Genomic DNA, 16,567 nt, shown 5'->3' with positions numbered 1-16,567 from the left:
CTCTCTCTCTCTCAGATAAATGGATAAAATCTTTAAAAAAAAAGTTCTTCGGGGCGCCTGGGTGGCTCAGTTGGTTAAGCGACTGCCTTCGGCTCAGGTCATGATCCTGGAGTCCCGGGATCGAGTCTCGCATTGGGCTCCCTGCTCGGCGGGGAGACTGCTTCTCCCTCTGACCCTCCTCCCTCTCGTGCTCTCTGTCTCTCATTCTCTCTCTCTCAAATAAATAAATAAAATCTTTAAAAATAAAAAAATAAAAAAATAAACAAAAGTTCTTCATCCCTACTTTATAGTTTCAGAAACTAAAGCCAAAATCAAACAACTGGACCTTTGATGTTAATCAGTGTACTTAATGGGGTAAGATTTAATAGAAAGCTTACATTTCTGAAGGTATATACAGCAAGAGCATTGTAAAATGTCTACAGGTGCTAACTAGTTATATTTATTAGCATGTCATCCCAAGATTTTATTGTATACACAGTTAATTAGTTGGATTTTTTTTTAATGTTTTCTGTCCTTTCCTAAAAGCATGTTATCTTCATTCCTAAAAACATTAAAGTCAGAGAAATAACAATATCCTGTTTGCTCTGAAACTGGTAAAACTTCATGGTCAGCTTTTGGAAAAGAGCCCGAGAGAGTCTGAATACAACTGTAAAACAATTATGTTATCATAAAACAATTACAAAAATGTCTTCTGGTACGTCATCGTGTACAATTCCCTTTTCCTCCTATTTTTCCCAGCCCTCTGTAAGGCCTTCTTTGGACACGTCCCCTTTCTCTACTTCCCACTAACTTTGCAGTGCCCTCAATCCGCCCTTCTCCTCCCTCGGGTCAGCTAGAGCCATAAGACACACTGGGACTTGTGAACCCAAAACCTTCAGACATGCTGTGACTTCAGGACCTGTTCTAAGAGCCTAACAACAGACCTGCAGGACCCCAAGAGGCATCAGGAGCCCAGGCAACATGCAGGTTGGAGCCAGGACCCGCGGGGTAGGGCAGGTCTAATGCGCAGCTCCCTGGCCGCAGGAAGCTCTAGCGTGAACATGGCAAATGTTATGAACACTCCTGCTGCCCTCTCCGATGTCCGCAGCTGCCGTCACTAATCTATCAGAATCACCTCAATGTGGGATTCAGGCAACCACTACCAGTGCGTTGGAATTGATGTGCTGCGTGAGACCTGGTGCCCATCCTTCTTAAAGGAAGTTGGAAAGGCTGAATAAGGCCAGTGCTAGCAACTTTCCTTTAGTGGGGCTCCAAACAGCCCTTAAGCCTACCAGGGACAAGCATGCCCCCAGATGCAGGAGCTGCAAGGAGCTGGACATATATCTAAGCCACATGGGGGGACTGGAATGAAAGTCAGAAAATTGAAAGATAGGGGCGCCTGGGTTGCTCAGTCGGTTGGGCGTCTGCCTTCGGCTCAGGTCATGATCCCAGGGTCCTGGGATTGAGCCCCGCATCGGGCTCCCTACGCGGCGGGAAGCCTGCTTCTCCCTCTCCCACTCCCCCTACTTGTGCTCTCTCTCGCTCGCTGTGTCTCTCTCTGTCAAATAAATAAATAAAATCTTTAAAAAAATTTTTTTAAAAAAAGAAAATTGAAAAAGACTGAGAAAATCCCGTGGAAATTAGCATACGGTGGTAACATGATAAGAGCAGTTATGCCCAGGGCAAAAGGGTAAGGGCCCCAAAACTAATTCCAGCTGCCACCTGCTGGTGAGTTTCAGCCTACCAGCCATCTGACCGCCCAAAGCAAAGCCACGCTAGGACGACAGAGGCACTAGCAGTAGACCTTTCTCGTCGTTTCTCCCTTTTCTCTTAAACTCACTCACCATCTGCACGGCTAATATCAAATTCTGCTTTTCTACCCTGGAATTTTATTCCCAACTCCACTGTTAGAGCTGCCTGCAATGTCTTTAATGGCTATTTCATTGGCAACACAAATCATGGAAAAATATAGTATCTCAGCTCTCCCCTAAAACTCTCTCTCCTTTAAACCTAATACTACAGGCAGTGGGGGGCGCCTGGGTGGCTCAGTCGTTAAGCATCTGCCTTCGGCTCAGGTCCTGATCCCAGGGTCCTGGGATCGAGCCCCGCATCGGGCACCCCGCTCCGCAGGAAGCCTGCTTCTCCCTCTCCCACTCCCCCTGCTTGTGTTCCCTCTCTCGCTGTGTCTCTCTCTGTCAAATAAATAAATAAAATCTTAAAAAAAAAAAATACTACAGGCAGCGGTCCCGTTTCACACAAAGAATGAAAACAAACACAGGACCTCAGAATCATCTGATTCTTGTCCACCTTTTCACACACACACAAAAAAAGGAGGGCCAAAGGAGCAGACCCAAGGTCCCAGTGGGAGAGTCAGGCAGGAGACAGGCTGGACTATCTGGGAGAAGCTTGTTCTGGGAGCAGCCAAGTGGGAAATCGGGAAGAGTGGGGAATGCAGATAGGCAGGGCGAAAGAGACTATGGACCACTGACAGTACCCCACGGCATGACTCCTGGTCTCAGCAACCCCCCACAACTCCTCAGGGAGAGGAGACCCAGTCCCCCACATGATGTGTGGGGGTGAGCACTAGGAAGCTTGCACCCCGTGAAAGATGAGCTGCTGAGTCACCCTTAAATGACCAAAGCAGAAACCGTCTCTAAGTCCTGAGTCACTGAGCTCTGGGGAGATCACCTTGTTAGAGGAGCAAACCCCACCTGGCTCTGATCTGAACCCTGACCTCGAACAGGGCACCTCAGACTCCCCACCTAGAAAACCAGGTGGGCAGGGGAAGGAAGCTAACAGAGTCGAAGATTTTATGACAGGAAATGTTTGGTGAAGCAATGCCTTTCTTCTGTGACAAGGAAAAGTGAACAGAACTCTCTCAATTCCCAGGTGCAGGGCTTTCCCTGAGAATGTTTCTCTCCTGTATTGCCAGCCCTGTCCTCTCAATGTCCTAACCCTTCCCTCACTGTCCACTCCAGGGCCTCCCAGCAGGGCCTGTGTAACCCAACTGGCCAATCCGCATCCAACCAAATCCACTGGCCGCCATGTCTGCCTTTAGAGCTTGTAGCTATTCAAATATTTCCACCACCTCCTCTGCTTCCCTCAAAGGATGACTTTCTCTCTCAACTGCCTCCTTTCTTTTGCTTCACAAGGTCACCATGATGAGTTCAGAAGCTCATACAAATCAGTTCACCGAATATTTATCTAGCTACTCTGTTGGCAGAATCTTCTGCAGAGGATACAAAGGTAAAAGGAAGATACATTCCTGCCCTCAGGAATCTTTCCACCTGAAAATGGTTATAAAATAACAACACACACACTTTAAGTCAGGATAAATGCCCTGGATTCTTTGGGACTTCAAAGGATGGGTATTCACATGTGGCTGGGGGATCATGAGAGGCTTCATAGAAGAAAGAACATTTGAACCATCCCCTGCAAGGCAGGTTGCAGGGCTAAGAGTGAATAATAATAATAATAATAATAAACCATGGACACAGGAGGAAGAAAATCTCAGGACACATTATCAAATAGTAAACAGTCTAGTTCAGCCAAAATGGAAGTCCTGTCTTGATTTTCCAATTCTCATATTTGACCACACGAGCTGATGTGTTTTGTAAGAACAGTAGAAAAGAACAGTTGACAAGGGAACATCAATGACATGCATACGCATGTGCAAAAAAGCATCAAATGCCAGTCTAAGAAGTCTTCATCTAATCAATGACTAAAGCAAAAGTTTAGGAAAACTAATTTTGGTTAATATTGTCCCAGATAAAGTTTTATTAAGAGCTCTGTGTCTACCCTCTAAATAACACTGGGGTGTTTTAGCGGGAGTCTTTGCAAAAGAATGCTCTCATCCCTTGTTCAATAACCCAGACATGAAGCTAACAGTGGATACTGCAGGTTCACTCTGGTGGCGACAGGACAACACCTGGAGAAAATATCGATGTTGTCTCCCCTCTTGAGGGTGACACTGGGAGAGTGCTGTGAGGGCTGGATCTACACTAATTTCTTCTTTACGAAGACCAGGTACAAGACCGGGAATATTTGCCCTAAAAACAGAGGGTAGGAAAGCTCCAAGATCCAAAGCAGGAAGTCATATCCAATACCAAGCAACACTAGCTAGGAGGATAGGTCCATGGAGGGATGACGTGTGTAGGTGTTAACCACGGTTGTGAGACCAGGGGAGAGGTGGTGAGAGTCAGGGGTTGAAGGCCAAGAGCTCTGAAGCAGCAACGGCATCAGAAGCCACAGTAACTAACGTATTCTAGGTTCCCCTCACCCGTTTGTTCCCCTTTAGACTTCTGATCTAGCCACCGGACAAATGTACAAGTTCTAGAAAGTGCTGGTACAGCATAAAGTTTGTTCTATATGGAAAAAATTATTGAGTTTCCCATTAGTAAAAAAGCTCTGGTTTCTTCTACCTATTAAATATGATAGAAATTACCTTCCCCTCTTCATGGGATGTTCATGAATGCTTGGATAAAATGAAAGTGTAAGGAAAAACTGTAATAGATTTGTAAATATTTTACAACTGCACCTACATATTGATAATCCAAGAATCAACCAATAAATATCAATGCCTTCCCATGCCCCCAACACTACCCTAGGCCCTTTGAAGAGATTCAAAATATATTTAAAGCAAAATCAAATTTAAATACTTGGGAGAAATTTACTCAGATTTAAACTGTAGCATATTTCAAAGCAACTTGGCCCTGGGCCCTTTCTGAGGATGAAGAGACAACATCCCCCCCCCAAAAAATCCTTTTATTTAATCAACAAATATTTATTGACTGTTGCTATCAAATTCAGTGATTGTCATTCCCACACTAATAGGTGTCAGTTACAGGCAGGCAGAAAGAATTAACTTTTTAATGCTGCCCTTTTAACATAAAGATACATGTTCTTTCATTTTAATTCTGTTCTTAAAATGTGCAAATTAATCCTCCTATTACCAAAGAAGCTATTTTTAAATGTTACGTGGAAATAAAAAAAAAAAAATACACATCTGAGAGGTCACCATATACCCAAGTAGCAACAATGCAAATAAACATTTTGCTTTTTTTCCCCTAAAACTCACATCTACCCAAATAGAAGTTCGTTTCACTGATATGTCTCATTATTCTCAATGTTTTTCACTAAGCAGTATTTTAGAGAAAACCATTGAAATCTTATATAAATGAGATGGGATATCTATTTGGAGATGGCAAGAGGCCCTTTTTGATCTCTTGAAAGTCATTTCTATTTTTTAAACATTGTGGTGATGAATCAGGAAAAAAATATGCAAAAAAGAGTCGATTGTTTATTGTAATTTCTCTAAAGATAAGAAAAGAGGTAGAGATTAGGTACATACAGAATTGTAATTATTTTTCAAATTTTATTTTTTATTCTTTTATAGAGAAAAGCATAAAAAGAAGTGAATAAGACTGCCTTATCACCACTAAAGAAGAACAAATATAAAGGAGCCCTACCTTAAAGTCGCTTCAATGGGCAGCTCGAAAGACTGAATCTCAGCCAAGACATTCTCATAATTTTGATCTGGGTCTCCTTCCAACATTGCTTCACATGCCCTTGATTTTCCAGCAGCAGACATCAGAATTTGAGTGCAAAACAGTTGTAATTTATAAAAGAAATGTGGTTTTTGTTATAATTATTATAAGTGTTCTGTGTTCACCCAGAGTAGAAGCAAAAACTGAGCTCACGGGATGACTTCATGCTATCAAAATCTTTGCTTCCAAGAATGTGGCACAGCTGTTGCTGTCCTGTCCCTACTTATAACATTTTACTTATTATTAACCTTGACACAGTTCAGAAAGTTCTTGCCTGATGTCTGCTATGTTTGTTTATTCGTTTCTCAGAGATAGTAACTGCAAACTCCGGTAGGAATTTGGGAACCATTACACTATACAACATTATTAAATACAACTGACTTGTCAGGGCACATATTTTAATATTACTTAAGCTAAATACATAATACAAGCCATGCTCCTAGTTATTCCTGCAATTATACCCTTGCCCACAAAATCCCAGCAGGTAGCTTGTCCAGGAAAAATGTAACGCCTTATAGGCTATGATTTTGAGGTCACTGGACTAGTTCCTCGGCTCCCCATGTCCTTCACTTCTCCACCCTAGTCACTGCTGGGTGTTTGAGCCATTCCTTCTTCTGTCCCCTGCTCAAATACAAATGCTCCTGAAAGCACTTAGCTTTTAATCCTTGTTGGTCACTTAGGCCTCACTGTGCATGAGTTTGCCAGATCCTTCCTGCAGAAGAGGCTTTGATGGGGAGGGAGAAAACATGAAGATGTCGGGATGTTAAGGGGGCTGGTTGCCACTGAGAGGAAGAAAGAGTGCAGTAAGTAAGGGCCCAAACTAGCAAGGGAAAATGAGGCCCACAGCCAGCCCCAAGAAGGCCTAAAAAAATTAAATGGGCACATGACTCCCATTACCACTTGCATTAGATCTTCCCCAAGTCCAAGTATAATCTCATGCTGTCTTGCCCCCTATAGAAAGTCAGTATTTAAAGGGATGGCTAGGGACATTTTTCTATATGAACCTACTTTTTAAAAATATTTTATTTATTTATTTGAGAAAAAAAGACAGAAGTAGCAAGAGAGAGCACAAGTGGGGAGGAAAAGGAGAAGCAGGCTCCCCACTGAGCAGGGAGCCCGACGAGGGGCTTGATCCCAGGACCCCGGGATCATGACCTGAGCCAAAAGCAGATGCTTAACCAACTGAGCCACCCAGGCACCCCCATATGAACCTAATTTTTACAAGATTTTATCAGATTTTTAAATTTTGCCCTGTAAAAAAATTGAAGTTATTTCTCCTAGATGTAGTAGTCATATAACTACAAGGCATATGTCATAAACTGCGCCAGTTTTTCACTTCTCCCTGCATCCATACCCTGGCCAGTACCTCAATGAGGGCACAGTGTTCCCCCTTGACCCACGACTTTGGGCTTAGCCTGTGACTTCTGCTGGCCAACTATATATGAGCTGGAGGGACAGTGTGTGAGCTCTGAGCCTAGGCTTTGTGAGGCCTCACTTATTTCTTTTTGACCTCGTACACCTCTGCCAGCACCTGGGAACACAGGCCCTGCCTAGCTCGCTGGTCCATGGGGGATGAGAGATACATGAAGCAGGGTCACCCCCCTGATTCACAAACTGCAAAGAGAGGCGTATATTCCCATGCAGCTGCCCCAGCTTGAAGCAAAGCTGCCCACCCAAGCCTGAGCTAAGTCAGCCAGGCCCCAGTGACCCACAGACACAGGAGCAATAATAGATGGTGGTTGTTTTCAGCCACTGAATGATGGGTCAGGCAGCAAGAGCAGATCAGTGCAGGATTCTTCACTCCAGCTCCACCGACAGCTTCAACTCTCAGCACCACTGTTCGTCCACTGCAGGATGGAACAAGGCAACAGGAATACACCTAATACCCTTTCCCTCCAGAGGAAGTGATGATGCCCTCCTCCAGGACTCGACACAAAGCAGTGATCTTCTATCTTGTGTTAAAGTCACTTGTGTGAAAGGTTTTTAAATTTATACCAAATCATCAGATTAAGAACAGAATGTCTATTTGATTCATATTTGTATTACACATAACACTTAACACATTGCTCTGTATACTGTAGGTGCTCAAGAATGTTTATTGAATGAATGATAGCAAAGGCTACAAGCTAAGAGTTACCTCTGCCTTGTTAGGAAATGTTGGTCCAAATTATGCAAAACTCTGACAATTCCATATTGAATTTATCAGAATCTGAAAATATATAAATAGAAGCACAATGGGAAATCACTCTGGGGGGTGCCTGGGGGGCTCAGTCAGTTAAACGTCCTCTTGATTTCGGCTCAGGTCATGATCTCAGGGTTGTGAGATCGAGCCCTGAATCAGGTACCGTGCTGGGTGTGGAGTCTGCTTAAGATTCTCTATCTCCCTCTCCTTCTGCCCCTCCCCTCTCTCTCTCCCTCTCTGAAAAAAAAAAAAAAGAAAAGAAAGAAAGAAAGAAATCACTCTGGTCATAGGAGAATGTTGGTCATCACTATACTATGCTGTAGAGAACAATTCGTAGGTAATGACACTGTACCCATGAACACTATCTGTGATGACCCATCCAGCCCTAAGCATCATGTAGTTAAAAAAAATTGATTCTTGGGGTGCCCGGGTGGCTCAGTCATTAAGCATCTGCCTTCGGCTCAGGTCATGATCCCAGGGTCCTGGGATCGAGCCCGCATCAGGCTCCCTGCTTGGCGGGGAGCCTGCTTCTCCCTCTCCCCCTCCCCCTGCTTGTGTTCCCTCTCTCGCTGGTCTCTGTCAAATAAATAAATAAAATCTTTAAAAAAAAATTGATTCTTCTCCCCACATACACCAAATTTTTATTTTTAAAATTTCCTTTTTTTTTTTTTAAGATTTTATTTATTTATTTGACAGAGAGAGAGAGAGCCCAAGCAGGGCGAGCAGCAGAGGGAGAGGGAGAAGCAGGCTTTCCGCTGAGCAGGGAGACTGACTGAGCCACTCAAGTGCCCCTGTTTTTTAAATTTTCAAACTTACAGAAAAGTTAAAGAACACAACAAACAGCTATATACCCTTCACCTGATTCACCAATTGTTAACATTTTGCCACATTTGCTTTCTCTTTCTCTCTCTGTTTATTCAAGGGGATTTTATAATGTAGGCAAATGCTTTTAATACATGTTGTGAGAGGGGGACGCCTGGGTGGCTCCATCGGTTGAGTGTCTGCCTTCAGCTCAGGCCATGATCTCAGGATCCTGGGATGGAGCCCGGGGGCTCCCTGCTCAGCAGGATCCTGCTTCTCCCTTTGCCTGCCCCTCCCCTTGCTTGTGCTCTCTCTCTCTCTCTCTGTCAAATAAATAAATTTTTAAAAAATCTTTAAAAAAAATAATAGTATACACTGTGAGAAAACTATTCCTTTAAATAGAGTATTTTTAGAATAGTAATAGTATAGCAGCATACTACACCGTAGCATGATTAATAAATCACAATTGTTACTGCATGACCCCATTCCTACTATGCAGCACCGTTACCCCCTTCCTGTACAGCCAATTCCCCCCCAGATTCAAGGTCTTTCAACCTGTTGACCTGGCTGCCTCCCTCGGGCTCCTGGGCTCTCCCTACCCCTCCTCCACTCCTACCCCACTCTCTTCTGCTCCTCCCACTTCTGTTAAGTGAATTTTCCCTCTGCCTCTTACTTTCTTCTAAGCCGTGTAAGACACAGGCAACAACTTCCTGTTTCCACTGGCTAACCAGCATCTTCCTTTTATTCAAAACTTTCCTTGAGTGCCATTTCCTGCCGGAAGTCCACACAGATTGAATGAACAGGAGACCATCTCCTCCCGAAAGTAACAGTTAAGAAAAACAACCTCCCCTATCCCGTAGTGCTGACAACAGATTCACCAAATAAGGAAAAGAAAAGGAGGAAATGGAAATATTTTAAACAGATATATTCCAAGATGCCCATAAAAGAGACTGGTGTGTGTGACTGGAATGTTCCTGGTCCCCACCCTCAACCTCTCCTCCCAGCTGCAGCTCAAATTGTTTGGACTACTTCCTAGGATCAAGCCTGACCACTGACAGGAGCTGTTTAAGTGGCCCTGGGCCAGTGGTTCTTGTTCCTTCGCAGCCCCAAGGCAATGCCTGGAGACTTTTTTTTTTTTTTTTTAAGAGAGAGAGAGAGGTGACGGGGTTGGGGGACGGCAGAGGGAGAGGGAGAGAGAATCTTAAGCAGGCTCCAGGCCTCCCAGAGCAGAGCCCCACGCAGAGCTCAATCTCAGGACCCTGAGACCACGATCTGAGCCGAGATCAAGAGTCAGACGCTAACTGACTGAGCCATCCAGGTGCCCCTGGAGACATTTTTAATGCCAGAACTGGGGATTGGTAGAGGCCAGAGATGCTGCTAATAGAGTACACAGCACAGTCCCCCACTAACAAGGACTTATCCATCCCAAAATGCCAATAGTGCTGAGGTTGGAAAATCCTGCCCTAAGCTGATCTTCAAGACACATCATCAGGTTATGTGTGTTGTTGATAAGGCCCCTATTATTTTTTTTTTTAAAGATTTTTATTTATTTGACAGAGACACAGAGAGAGAGGGAACACAAGCAGGGGGAGTGGGAGAGGGAAAAGCAGGCTTCGCAGAGCAGGGAGCCCAACGCGGGGCTCTATCCCAGGACCCTGGGATCATGACCTGAGCCGAAGGCGGATGTTTAACGACTGAGCCACCCAGGCGCCCCAATAAGGGCCCTATTATTGAGGCCCCTGACTGGGCTTTTTTTCTTCCTCTGAAACTGAGTCTCTGTCTTATTAGTCTGCTAGGAACCCTAGTCCCTCTAGAACTAGAAACCAGCCTTTAAAAAATCAGAAAGTCGGGGCGCCTGGGTGGCTCAGTCAGTTAAGCGGCTGCCTTCGGCTCAGGTCATGATCCCAGGGTCCTGGGATCAAGCCCCACGTCGGGCTCCCTGCTCAGCAGGGAGTCTGCTCCTCCCTCTCCCTCTGCCTGCCTCTCTGCCTACTTGTACTATCTCTCTGTCAAATAAATAAATAAAATCTTTAAAAAAAAAAAATCAAAAAGTCTATTATTCAAATAAAACTTTTTTAATACAAAATTTTTAAAGTGGTCTTTTAAATTTTATTTTATTTTTGAATAAAAAATTATTTTATAGCTGCCTGGCAAGATGGAGCTGCCCGCATTGTTGCGCCTGTTCTCCAAGCTGTTGGCTCCTGCCAGGCTCCCAAGCGGCTCTTCAGCGCGATCAAAGTTCTACATTCGGGAGCCACCACATGACAGACCTGACTGGCTGAAAGTTGGACTGACCTTGGGCACCTCTGCCTTCTTGTGGATCTATCTCATCAAACAACAAAATGAAGATGTTTTAGAGTATAAAAGAAGAAATGGGTTGGAATAAACTATTGAAATACTAATATGGTATGCTCCATATAGTGATTATACTAGTTCCTTTGGATTCACCAATCTGTTGAGTTGTAAACGTGAGAGAAAAAGTTATATGTGAATGTATGTCAAATCAGCATTTGTGTTTTGCATCATTAAATGAAAAAATAAAAATATTTCTGTATTCTTCAAATTTAAAAAAAATTATTTTATCTATTTTTTAATAAAAACTTTTTGAAAAAAAAAAAAAAACAGGGGCGCCTGGGTGGCTCAGTTGGTTGAGCATCTGACTCTTGAGTTCAGCTCAGGTCATGATCTCAGGATCGTGGGATCAAGCCCCGCAATGGGCTCCACGCTCAGCAGGAAGTCTGCTTGATATTCTCTCTCTCCCTCTACCCCTCCCCCCACTCATGCACTTGCACGCGCTCGTGCTTGCGCTCTTTCTCTAAAATAAATAAATCTTTAAAAAACCAAAAAACCTCAGGCTTTTTGAGGTAAGCAGAGATTGGGTCCTTATTGTTTTTTTGCTACTGTTATACCCGCAGCAATTCACACACCATGGCTAGCACAAGTTAGATGCTCAATAAATATTTGTTCAATAAATTATCTTGACACAGCATTACAGTGCTTTGTAAGTAATGGGCAACCAATAAATATTTAATCTTGATATCACAGTTTATCCTACAAAAGCTATCTCAAATAAAAATAGATGAAAGTTGTTTTAGTTATATTAGTATTATTTTTCAACATTAGAAAATCTTTCAAGATATTCACAGTTAAACTTTAAAACTATAGCATTATACTAACTAAAATTCAGTAAAAACTTAAAAAAAAAAATAGGGGCACCTGACTGGCTCAGTTGGTTAAGCATCTGCCTTTGGCTCAGGTCATGATCTCAGGGTCCTGGGATCGAGCCCCATGTCAGTCTCCCTGCTCAGCTCAGCGGGGAGTCTGCTTCTCCCTCCCCCTCTGCCTGCATCTCCCCCTGCTTGTGTTCTCTCTCTCTGTGTCAAGTAAATAAATAAAACCTTAAAAAAAAAAAAGAAGAGAAATACATGCTCACTGGGAAAAAAAAAAGGAGAAAATAAATAAGGAAATCAAGATCCTCCCATCCAAAAATAACCACTGTTACCAATTTTATGTATATCCTCCCAGATATTTTTTCATATATTTAAATAGATAATTTTGAAAATAAAATTGCCTTATGCCATAAAAAAATAAAACTACAGAATTACTATTTTCAGGATACTCACAGCAATATGGTTTGTTATAAGAAAGTTTTTTAAGAAATATGTACAGTATCCAAAATAGTGGTTCACAGAACCATTCCATATTTTTTTCTATCATCTTCAAAATTCAGGATGTAATATTTCATTACAAAAAGCATTTTGGTCTTTCAATGGATCTGTGCTCTCAATAAACTATATTCCTACTGTTCTTTGAGGAATAAAATTGTTATGTAATTAAGGAAATTGTTTTTAAAAATCTGTTCTAAGTTTCTGCTTTAACTCATCACATTTTTCTGTTTATAAGATCTTAGAGGACATGGTGTTTCCCTGAATGTTACAGTATCATTACTGTTATTTGAGCTTCTATTCCCTGGAACATGCCATAGTTTTAGGCGTCTCTGAACCTTTATACATGCTGCTTTTGTCTAGAATACCGTCCCCAAACCTGTTTTCTTGTCTGTAACACAGAGATGATACTAGCAGCCCCTACCTCATATAGTTGTTGTGAAGGTTACATGACCTTTTTTTTAAGATTTTATTTATTTATTTATTTATTTATTTGACAGAGAGAGAGAGAGAGCACAAGCAGGAGGAGCAAAAAGCCAGAAGGGAAAGCAGGCTCCCCGCGGAACAGGGAGCCCGATGCAGGGCTCGATCCCAGGACTCTGGGATCATGACCTGAGCTGAAGGCAGACGCTTAGCTGGGTGAGCCACCCAGGCGCCCCGGTTACATGACCTTTAAGCATTTATTAGGTAGAGCACGCTGGAGAGCGTGGCACGTGACACTATCCCAATGTCAGCTGTTACTATGATTTACCCTTTCGGGGCTTTGTTCAATGCCACCTCGTTGTATACGATGATTTGCTATGATCCCCCATAACTCTTTTGAGCATGTGGTCTTTATCCCTGTTGTTTTTGTTATATATTTATCTACCGTACTGGACTAGGAGCTTCACGACAGTAGGGAATGGGGCTTTGCTTTGCTTCTTTATATTCAAAGCGTCTGGAGTGATGCTGGGCACACAGCCAGCATGGACTGCTGAGGGCGTGGAAGACTTAAGCAAGAATGATGGAGACAATACTGTCTTTCCAAAACAAATATGGGTAGTGTCCACTGCTTAATTAAATAGATATTTTCCCAATTTGACAAGAAAATTGTGGACTTACGGTTTCAATTAACTGAGATTATTCCTTTTCTTTATCTTCATGCAAATCTGGGGTTTCATTAAGAGAAGGCAAAGGTAAAATCTCTAACACCTACAATGTCTGTTTCTCGAGTTCTCAATAAACATAATTGCCATAGAATAAGTAGCTTCACCAAGTAAATATTTTGAACCTCTTACCTCTTCTTGATCTTACGTTGGGGTCTTCTGATTGAAAATTCTTAGGGTGCCCTTGTTGATCGGTTCCCAAATGTATCGTTCCAATTTTAGTATGTGTGCTGCCGAAGTGAGCCCGTTTCCCAAATGTAAATCTTAAACGTCTGAATCCTGGCCAACAAAGACTCCAACAGTCTCAGCCCTATGGTCGTACAGCTAGATTATGGCGCTCTCTAGTGGTCAACTTTTGGCACATAGTCTGTTGAAACTGGCTCTTGCTCTTCTAGGTTTTAATTTTACTTCTTATATTGGTAATTGTAAAACGTCATTAGAAATCACTGAACATCTTGCTCTCTTTTTTCTAGCATTTCTGGCAACCGTTCGATGTGTCCTTTATCCTCCATTCCTCTACTTCAGAGCCCTTCAGCAGAACTGAGAATTTAAAGAACTGCTCCAAGGCTTGTTACCAAGCTGCCAAAGATACACTTTTCTCCCACAGGAAAACCAGGATCTTTAAAGTGAGAATTCAGGACACTAACTTCTTTGGGCCATGCTACAAGAGGCTAGGCTACCGTGTACCCCCTCTGAGCCCACGCTGGGACCTCTGGCCGGGCGCCCATGGCAAATACACCCGTCCTTTGCACACATTCTTCTAAACAATCATTCTCTTTTCCCTCTTCTGAAACCAAACAATTCCCTCAAAAATACGGTTTCGGGCATAAAATAGGAAATAGTACTAAACAAACGGAAATGTTTTGCTTTAAATACTGAAGCCATTTGTTTACATTAAGAAATAGTTTGCATTCAAAGCCCATAATTGAAAAGAAACATGAATCATCAATCACAAGGGGACTTTATAGATAAGAAATAAGTGCCGGCCTGAACAATTGTATTAAACACGAACAACCCTGGTTGGGAGCTTTTGCTGAGTCATTTTTCAGGAAGTGGGCTGTCCAGCGAGATTTTTACGGGAGGAACAATCGACAATATTTTCATATTAATAACCTCCAGTTACTTTATTGTTCTCAAAACTTTTGTTAATGAGTATTTTCCTGTTCGGTGAAGAAAAAAAACATTAATCAAAAGACAAAGCCTAATCTGATTTATTTTTATGTGTTTGGGGTTCTTCTACAATATTAAATATATTTAAGTAAGAGTCGTAAAACATCCTCATTCACTGAGCATAATTACCAGGAAATATTTTGTTTGAATCTTTTTGTGTAAACATATGTGCTATAGCATATATTGGCTATATTGCTTAGAGCGATGCCGAACTGTCAGTTTGGATTCCAATTCCCTTCAAGCAGCAGCAATGTTTCCACTTGGTTTGGTGCTGCCTCTTCTGCCCGACTCCTGAGATTTTGCCCAGTTACCCCTCAGTTAAGGGACAAAGAGTGTGGGCTCCTGGACACCAACTAAAAGATGAGGCCATTCACCCAAGGTCCCCTGAGAAAACAAGGTCCCCAGCAGGACCGTAGAGAACAGATAGGGGTCAGTGTGTTCCGGGGAGACTCCCAAGTATACCCACTTTTTGGCCCATCCACAAGCACTGAGCCTCTCTTTCTCTCTTAGCTTATGAATGAGGGTTTGTGACAAGGAGCTTAAGTCACCTGCCCATGGGATTAGGGGGAGTAAACTGTGAAATAAGATCATTGTGTGATTATGATTTCTGTTAGGATAAACAATTATCATATTTGTGGTCCTGATTTAACACAAATACGTTTCCCACAACATGCCCCCGCCCCACCTGCCACTACCACCCAAGCCCCAGTGAGAAAATCTCACTTCACGTGTACAGCGTAGCTTTCCTTCTGTACTAGGTGATAAACACAGTGGGTCTGGCTATGCAGGCAAGTAAGAGAATCAAGGTAGGCTTCTGTGTAGTGTAGCAGTTACATGCACAGACTCTGAAGTTGGACTGCCTGGGTTCAAATCCTACCTCTGCTACTTATGTGACCCTCGGCTCTTTTCTGTACCTGGAGTTTCCTTATCTACACAATAGACAAGCTCCTATCTCATAGATTTGTTGGGGAAATTAAATTAATTAATGCAAATAAGGTATTCAGAACAATGCCAGGAAAGTAAAAAGCACTTTAGAAGCATTAGTGTTATGCCATTGCTTAATAAGGAACGATGTTATGAACCACTGAGGATGATTTTTTGGTTTTTTTTAAATCAACTTCCTTATAATTTTGTTATGGTGAGTAGAGCTGTTCTTCTATTTCTTTTCCAGTGGACACATGTAGATGTTCCTCTGATGCTCAATGATCAGAGTTTTGAAAATGTCGATGACCATAAAAATGTTAGGAGACTACAATGCTCTTATGTTTATTATAAAGTTATTTCCTGTGTACTGATCTTTATGTTTGTTAATTTATTATTCACCTTTTAAAAGAAAACTATATATTTAAGAACCTACTATGTACCAAACCCTTGAGAAGCTTACATGTCAGTAGATAAATTTCTCCTTTATTCCAACTGGATTGGGGGGGGGGCGGGGCAGAGGCGTCTGGGAGTGAGACAACTGCAGTCCACACCCAGGATGGCACACACACACACACACACACACACACTTGCTGGGAGAATCCACCTCAGGGGTGACACTTGAACACAGATCTAACTGTAGAGCTCATAACCACTATGTGATACAGCCTCCCTGGTTCACTGGAGCTTCAGAACCCAGGACCATGCTTTTTACCTGAATCCTCGAACCTTCCCTTCTGTGTGTAACCCCAGGAATAACCATCTATTTGGTCTATTCCTGGCTCCTGCAGTTTATTTTTGGGAGTGAAGAGAAGAATCAACATTAGAAAAAGAACCCCAAATCCCGGAAAAGAACCTCAAAAAAAAAAAAGAATCTGATAAAACACTGCAATTTTCTTATGGTTTTCCTTCATATCTCTTTGGCTTCTCCTCAGCCTCCTTCCCAAGTTTATTTTTGTCAGTCTGTCCCTTAAATCTAGTTGTTTCCAGGAATCTGTCCCCAACTGTCTTTTCTTTTTACTCTAGACTCCTGTAAGTTCATCTTCCACTTGGGTGTTGATGAGTCCCAAATGTAGACCTACAATTGCACTTCTCTCCTAAGCTCCAGACTTGATTTCTTTTTTTTTTTTTTTTTTTTTTTTTTTTTTTTTTTTTTTT

At 42.5% G+C, this 16,567-nt stretch overlaps 2 protein-coding genes across 2 annotated transcripts in view; one reads left to right on the top strand and one right to left on the bottom strand.

Moving 5' to 3' along the window:
• Window positions 1-5,548, bottom strand: part of EXOC6 (exocyst complex component 6) — a 228,803-nt gene extending 223,255 nt beyond the window's left edge. Inside the window, exon 1 of the mRNA XM_044916552.1 lies at window positions 5,448-5,548. Coding sequence (XP_044772487.1) covers window positions 5,448-5,533 — 86 coding nt within the window. The 5' untranslated portion in view covers window positions 5,534-5,548. The remainder of the gene's footprint in view (window positions 1-5,447) is intronic.
• Window positions 5,549-10,663: 5,115 nt separating this feature from the next.
• On the top strand, window positions 10,664-11,062 carry LOC110589489 (NADH dehydrogenase [ubiquinone] 1 subunit C1, mitochondrial-like). Its single transcript, XM_044916549.1, has one exon. It carries the CDS (start codon window positions 10,664-10,666, stop codon window positions 10,892-10,894), a length of 231 nt encoding a protein of 76 aa, XP_044772484.1. The 3' UTR covers window positions 10,895-11,062.
• The last annotated feature ends 5,505 nt before the right edge of the window (window positions 11,063-16,567 follow it).

This window comes from Neomonachus schauinslandi, chromosome 6 (assembly GCF_002201575.2).
Source record: "Neomonachus schauinslandi chromosome 6, ASM220157v2, whole genome shotgun sequence".
Taxonomy (NCBI): domain Eukaryota; kingdom Metazoa; phylum Chordata; class Mammalia; order Carnivora; family Phocidae; genus Neomonachus; species Neomonachus schauinslandi.
The sequence above is the reverse complement of the archived record's forward strand: the minus strand, read 5'-3'. Positions and strand labels throughout refer to the sequence as shown.